This window comes from Phasianus colchicus, chromosome 16 (genome assembly GCF_987193195.1).
Source record: "Phasianus colchicus chromosome 16, bPhaCol1.hap1.1, whole genome shotgun sequence".
NCBI classification, from domain to species: Eukaryota; Metazoa; Chordata; class Aves; order Galliformes; family Phasianidae; genus Phasianus; species Phasianus colchicus.
In genome coordinates, this window is record NC_143451.1 from 12306024 (window position 1) to 12312918 (window position 6895).

A 6895-nucleotide genomic window follows, 5' to 3' on the forward strand; every position below is an offset into this window, starting at 1 on the left:
GTGAGGGAAAGCCTCTGCCCTTCTGCAGGAGGCACTGATGCATGGGAGAGAGATCAGAGGGTTTGGTGGAGGGGAGCAGAGAGTGATGCTGAAAGGAGGAGAGGGAGAGGGGACAGCAATGCAAGGCAGTGAGTGAGGAAGATGCTGAGTGCTTGCTTCCAGGAGGAGAGGTGTGCACCACATCCATCCCTGGGAAGGTGAGGTGGGGGCTGTGGTGTTGGCGTGGAGCCGGGCACAGCCTCTGGGCTCTGCATTGGGCTCTCACCTCCAGCACATCCCCAGTAGAGCCAACATGGCCAGGGCTGAATCGAAAAAGAGGAAGGGGCCGAGATGGTCCCACCCACACCGTGGAGATGTGGCCTTTCCCTCTTCCCTTTGGGGAATGGGAAGGAGGGGGAGAGGCACTCCCAGAAACCCCCCAACATTTGGGATGAAGGAAAAAATTGGCCCCAAAGTGCAGAAATCAGAACAAAACACATGCGGGGGGTTGGGGCTGGCCGTGTCTGAGCCTCCTCCACATGCTTTCACTCAGCCCAAGGACAGCAGGGAGAGGAGAACAAAACAGGGACACGGGGGGGGGGGCTGCGGTGCACATGGCATCTTTGCATTGGCCCATGGCTCTCAGGATGGGGATGCTCCCCTGCAGTGCCCAGTTCCCCATGGAAAGTGATGGTCCTGGCTCGGTGGCATCACGGTGGCACTATGGGGAGTCCCCTACCAGCAGCGCACAGCAGGTTGGCACTGCCACACTCCGGATGCTGTGCACTGATCCAACCCCATAATCAAGGGAATCCGAATTGCTCCATCATTGCCCCCACCACCCCCATCCTGCTGGGTCCTCACACCCCAAACTGCCTTCTGGTGACATTCCCCAGCCCAAACCCACAGCCACGTGGCTACCATGGGGCATTTCCCATTGCTACCCCATTATCAGCACTGCACACCTCCCGCTGTACCCATGCCTCGTGGCTGCCCTTCTTTGACGTATAATCTTCTAATTAATACCCGGCCTTGTCAAAGTGGAGCACAAACGTTAATTAATTCCCCAGCAGGCAGGTAATTAACAGTGTGACTCCCATTTTGCTGCGAGTGGGGCTGATATACAGAGATATGGCACCACTGAGCCCAAGGGGTCCTGGCACTGGGTGCCCGAAGAGGTGCTGTCACCACCTCAGAGGGGATAAAGTTGTCCCTGTGGTGTCCCTGCAGCTCAGCTCTGTCCCCAAGGCCACCTCCAGTTTGGAGGGGACGCAGCGCAGCCCCAGTGCAACCCGTCCCTGCAGCATCCCAGTGACAAAGACCTCAGCGCTAGACCGGATCCCGCTCCCCTAATATCCACAGCGTTGCATGGCCCCTTAATCAATGCAATTAATCAGCGTGCACTCATGCAACGCTCCGGAGCTGCAAAGCCCCGTGCAGCGCTGCTCACCCACAGCACGCACCGCCCCGGCCAGCCCCGCAGCACGCGCTGCAAACAGGAAAGAAACAAAATATTGCCCAAATGTAGGCAAGGGCCTTCAGCTGCCCTGACCTCCGCCGGGCCGGGCCCTGCCTGACTCAGCGCCTTACTCAGCGCTCGCTTCCTCCCTCCGGCTGCCGCCGCTGCAGCGCACACCCTAACGAAGCGTGGCCCTTAACGGGCTCCGAGGTGCACCCAGCGATGCACCAGCAGTCCAAGGGCCGGCCGGAAGGTTCACACCGCTACTTGCTGACATTAGCACTGAACTTGGCCCTGGGTAGTGCTGCAGGCCGGGCGGGGTGGCTGCAGACAATGCAGTGCGTGCTGCACCCGGTGCCCCTTCCCCTCCCTCGCAGCGAGCAGGCTGCATCCCAGCACCGGGCCCGTGCATGCATGCTGCTGGCGTTATTGCTGCTCGGTGCATGCACGCTCCTCGATGTTGTTGCAGCACTGTGCATGCACGTTCCTTGGTGCTGTAGCAGCCCAGCGCACGCACACCCCTCAGTGTTATTGCTGCTTTGTGCGTGCACGCTCGTTCTATCACTTCATCCCGGTGCACGCACTCACACTGGAGCTGCTGCTGCTCGGTGCACGCACACTCATTGTATCACGGCAGCTCGGTGCACGCACACTGGTGCTATCGCTGCTCGGTGTGTGCACGCACATCAGTGTCGCTGCGGCTCGGTGCAAGCACGCTCATCGCCCATCGCTGGCGCTGGCGCTCCCCGGGAGGTGACTTCAAGGGGACCGCAGGACCACCTCGGGATGGGGGCAGGGCTGCACACGCGGACCCCGCTCCCCCTCCCCAACAAAGCGCTACGGAATCAAAAAGGGGGGGGGATGGAGGGGCACGTCGCACCCCCGCCCCACACCCTCACCTCGTGCCGAGCCCCCGCGTTTTGCTTCACTCTCCCCATCTCCCCCCTTCCCCCCCACCCCCAATTTTGTATTTATTTATTTTTTAATTATTTTGCGCAGCGATGGGGGCGGGAGGGGTGGGGGGGCGCGCGCCAGGCGGGGCGGGGCGGGGCGAGGGGCGGGGCGGGGCGAGGCGGAGAGGTGCGGCTGCAGCCAATCAGAGCGGCGCGCTCCGAAAGTTTCCTTTTATGGCGAGGCGGCGGCGGCGGCGGCCCTATAAAAGGCGGAGCGCGCGGCGGGCGGGAGTCGCTGCGCGCTGCCTTCGCCCCGTGCCCCGCTCCGCCGCCGCCTCGCGCCGCCCGCCCCGGCTCTGACCGACCGCGTTACTCCCACAGGTGAGCGGGCGGGACGGCCCCGGTCCTCCGGGCTGTGATCATCGCTCGGTTTAACGATCGCTCGTTTCTTTTCTCTGGCTGCGTGGGAGCCTCGCGGGGCTCCGGGCCGGCCCTTTGTACGGCGTGCGTGCGGGGAGCGCCGCGTGCGGCTCCGCGCTGCCCGGTGGCTGCGGGCGCGGCTCGGGGCTTCGTGCGCCCCGCTGCGTGCGGGCGGCCGGGGGCGGCGCCCCTCGGTGCGGGGGGGGCCGTGAGGGGAACAAAGACTGCGTGCGGGGTGCGGGGGGGGGGGGGCGGCGGGCAGGGCGCGCGGTGCTCGGGCTGCGGTCCGCCCGCTCGCTGGGCGCAGCGCGGCTGTCCGGGTGCGGGGCGCCGTGCGGGGCTCGCCGTGCCGGGCGGGGGGTGGCGGCAGGTGGGGGCGCGGGGCGGGGCTCCGGCCGGGGAGGGCTCGGGGGAGGGGCGCGGCGGCCCCCGGAGCGCCGGCGGCCGTCGAGGCGCGGCTCGCCGCAGCCATTGCCTTTTATGGTAATCGTGCGGAGGGCGCAGGGACTTCCTTTGTCCCAAATCTGTGCGGCGCCGAAATCTGGGAGGTGCCGCCGCACCCCCTCTAGCGGGCGCGGGGCGAAGCGGTGCGGCGTCGGCAGGAAGGAAATGGGTGGGGAACGGAACGGCCTCCGTGCGCCGCCGCGCCGCCGTTCCCTGCTGCGTCTTCAGCCTCGGGGGGCAGCCGTACGGGCACGGCCGCCTTTTGGGAGCGAGGCGGGGTTCGGCTTCTGGTGTGTGACCCGCGGCGCTCATGTCTTTTTCCGCTCTCCCTTCCTCCGCAGCCAGCCATGGATGATGATATTGCTGCGCTCGTTGTTGACAATGGCTCCGGTATGTGCAAGGCCGGTTTCGCCGGGGACGATGCTCCCCGTGCTGTGTTCCCATCCATCGTGGGTCGCCCCAGACATCAGGTACGGCAACGGCTGGGTGCTGCATCCAGACAATAGAGAGGAGCCTTCGGTGGGAGTGGTTCTGCTGAGGGCATTAAGCCTCAAGAAGCCCTTTTATTTTTGTATGTGGCATGAGAGGCTTCTACCCTGCAACGGTAACTGGTTGGGTACACAGCCTCCTGCAGAGCATGCTGTGTTGGAGCAGTTGGCACAGTCCCCTCCCTGGCATAGTAGGGAGTTAGTAGTAATTAAAGGTGTGGCTTCTGGAAGAAAACTTCATTCATCCGTGGCAGCTTGCCTGTCAGTTAAACTTAATGCTTTTTCTTTGTTGTGCAGGGTGTGATGGTTGGTATGGGCCAGAAAGACAGCTATGTTGGTGATGAAGCCCAGAGCAAAAGAGGTATCCTGACCCTGAAGTACCCCATTGAACACGGTATTGTCACCAACTGGGATGACATGGAGAAGATCTGGCACCACACCTTCTACAATGAGCTGAGAGTAGCCCCTGAGGAGCACCCTGTGCTGCTCACAGAGGCTCCCCTGAACCCCAAAGCCAACAGAGAGAAGATGACACAGGTGTGTAAAACTCTTGAGCCTGGAGCTACAGCAGGTACTGCTGCAGGCCAGCTTTCCTCTTCCATGTTGTCCTCTATCTGCCTTCACCACTTCTCCCTTTTTGCCATCTTTACAGGGTTTTCCTTTCCTGACCTGAGTCTCCTCTTTGCTGGACCTTGACAGGTTTTGTTTGCTCTAAGCTGGCTTTCTCTGAGACTGAACTAGCAACTTGTCTAACTGCTGTTTCTGACTAGACACTAATCCATTTACCATCTTCGAGTGACTATACTGTAGTTTCTTGGCCTTTGTTTCATTCCTTGCTGTGTCATGTGGATGGGCCTGTGGTAGCAGTGTCCTTGCTCAGGCTCTGACCTGGCAGGTGTGGGTGGAGACCAAGTGAGATAAGCACTGATATCTCCTTCTAGAGGAGCAAAGAAGCCTCTTATCTAGGGACAAATGTAAAACCACATGCATGGACTGATGGAGGCATGCAGTGAGAACCTTGGTTTATTCTGCTTGACTCAGTACTTTCTTATCTTTCTAGATCATGTTCGAGACCTTCAACACCCCAGCCATGTATGTAGCCATCCAGGCTGTGCTGTCCCTGTATGCCTCTGGTCGTACCACTGGTATTGTGATGGACTCTGGTGATGGTGTTACCCACACTGTGCCCATCTATGAAGGCTACGCCCTCCCCCATGCCATCCTCCGTCTGGATCTGGCTGGCCGTGACCTGACGGACTACCTCATGAAGATCCTGACAGAGAGAGGCTACAGCTTCACCACCACAGCTGAGAGAGAAATTGTGCGTGACATCAAGGAGAAGCTGTGCTACGTCGCACTGGATTTCGAGCAGGAGATGGCCACAGCTGCCTCTAGCTCTTCCCTGGAGAAGAGCTATGAACTCCCTGATGGTCAAGTCATCACCATTGGCAATGAGAGGTTCAGGTGCCCTGAGGCCCTCTTCCAGCCATCTTTCTTGGGTAAGTCTGACTCCTTTTAGGAGGCTCCATGCCCCTTCTGCCTAGAGTGACTTAGAGACTGGTCAGCTGCTATAATTCTGCTGGCCCTTAGCAGGTCTGTCCCTTTCCACTGCAGTCTTGTTCTTCCTCAGCCTGAGGATAATTGAGGTACCTAGGTCAGTAGAACAGGAGGCTGAGCCTGTCAGCTGTGGCTTTGTTGGGCTGTGTTGCTTCCTACTATGGGATCTTTGATTCTCTCATTTTCCCATGGTAGTAGGTCCTCTGGCTTCCTTGTCCCTGAACTGCTTACTGACCTGACTCTGCTTTTTGCTCACAGGTATGGAGTCCTGTGGTATCCATGAAACTACCTTCAACTCAATCATGAAGTGCGATGTGGATATCCGTAAGGACCTGTATGCCAACACAGTGCTGTCTGGTGGTACCACAATGTACCCTGGCATTGCTGACAGGATGCAGAAGGAGATCACAGCCCTGGCACCTAGCACAATGAAAATCAAGGTAGGCTGGAGCCCTGGGCTCTTTCGAGCATGCCTCTTAATGCTGTGTGGGTGGAAGAGGCTGAAGTAAACTACTACAGAAGATGGAAACTGCTTTGTCTTAGTGGTGGAGCCTTATGGCCTTGCTCTGGGCAGGGTGGCAGCCACTCAGCTGTGTGAGTAATGAGATTAAGTGCTGGTTGTGAGTGGGGGAGGAGGGTGTTCTGTGTGAGGCTGTGCCTTAAGCCTGCTCATACTCAAAGAGTGCCTTGGCCAAGGCCAGATAAAGGAATTAGGTAGCAGGGCTGTGCATAGGAGGTGTGTGCCATCACAGTGCACCTGACCAGTTGTTCTCTCCTGCAGATCATTGCCCCACCTGAGCGCAAGTACTCTGTCTGGATTGGAGGCTCTATCCTGGCCTCTCTGTCCACCTTCCAGCAGATGTGGATCAGCAAGCAGGAGTACGATGAATCCGGACCCTCCATTGTCCACCGCAAATGCTTCTAAACCGGACTGTTACCAACACCCACACCCTTGTGATGAAACAAAACCCATAAATGCGCATAAAACAAGACGAGATTGGCATGGCTTTATTTGTTTTTTCTTTTGGCGCTTGACTCAGGATTAAAAAACTGGAATGGTGAAGGTGTCAGCAGCAGTCTTAAAATGAAACATGTTGGAGCGAACGCCCCCAAAGTTCTACAATGCATCTGAGGACTTTGATTGTACATTTGTTTCTTTTTTAATAGTCATTCCAAATATTGTTATAATGCATTGTTACAGGAAGTTACTCGCCTCTGTGAAGGCAACAGCCCAGCTGGGAGGAGCCGGTACCAATTACTGGTGTTAGATGATAATTGCTTGTCTGTAAATTATGTAACCCAACAAGTGTCTTTTTGTATCTTCCGCCTTAAAAACAAAACACACTTGATCCTTTTTGATTTGTCAAGCAAGCGGGCTGTGTTCCCCAGTGATAGATGTGAATGAAGGCTTTACAGTCCCCCACAGTCTAGGAGTAAAGTGCCAGTATGTGGGGGAGGGAGGGGCTACCTGTACACTGACTTAAGACCAGTTCAAATAAAAGTGCACACAATAGAGGCTTGACTGGTGTTGGGTTTTTATTTCTGTGATGCTTCTTGACAGTTCCTGCTCTCATCTAGCCTTGCCAGCCTGTGTGGATCAGCTATCTCTGTGGGGTGCTTGCTGGTGCTGTCTGGTGCACAGGCTGGATAAACCG

At 57.8% G+C, this 6895-nt stretch overlaps 1 protein-coding gene across 1 annotated transcript; it reads left to right on the plus strand.

Annotated features, from left to right (window-relative positions):
• Positions 1-2600: 2600 nt before the first annotated feature.
• Positions 2601-6756, plus strand: ACTB (actin beta). The gene is made up of 6 exons (XM_031606796.2): positions 2601-2712; positions 3537-3665; positions 3981-4220; positions 4744-5182; positions 5499-5680; positions 6022-6756. The coding sequence occupies exons 2-6, from the start codon at positions 3543-3545 to the stop codon at positions 6163-6165; spliced, it is 1128 nt and encodes a 375-aa protein (XP_031462656.1). The 5' UTR covers positions 2601-2712; positions 3537-3542; the 3' UTR covers positions 6166-6756.
• The last annotated feature ends 139 nt before the right edge of the window (positions 6757-6895 follow it).

What these genes read in the sequence shown, in the direction of transcription:
- ACTB (XM_031606796.2), top strand. Translation starts at nt 3,543, where the DNA reads ATGGATGATGATATTGCTGCGCTCGTTGTTGACAATGGCTCCGGTATG. An exon ending in CTTCCAGCCATCTTTCTTGG is followed by an intron (nt 5,183 to 5,498) that starts GTAAGTCTGACT and finishes TTTTGCTCACAG; the next exon opens with GTATGGAGTCCTGTGGTATC. An exon ending in CTAGCACAATGAAAATCAAG is followed by an intron (nt 5,681 to 6,021) that starts GTAGGCTGGAGC and finishes TCTCTCCTGCAG; the next exon opens with ATCATTGCCCCACCTGAGCG.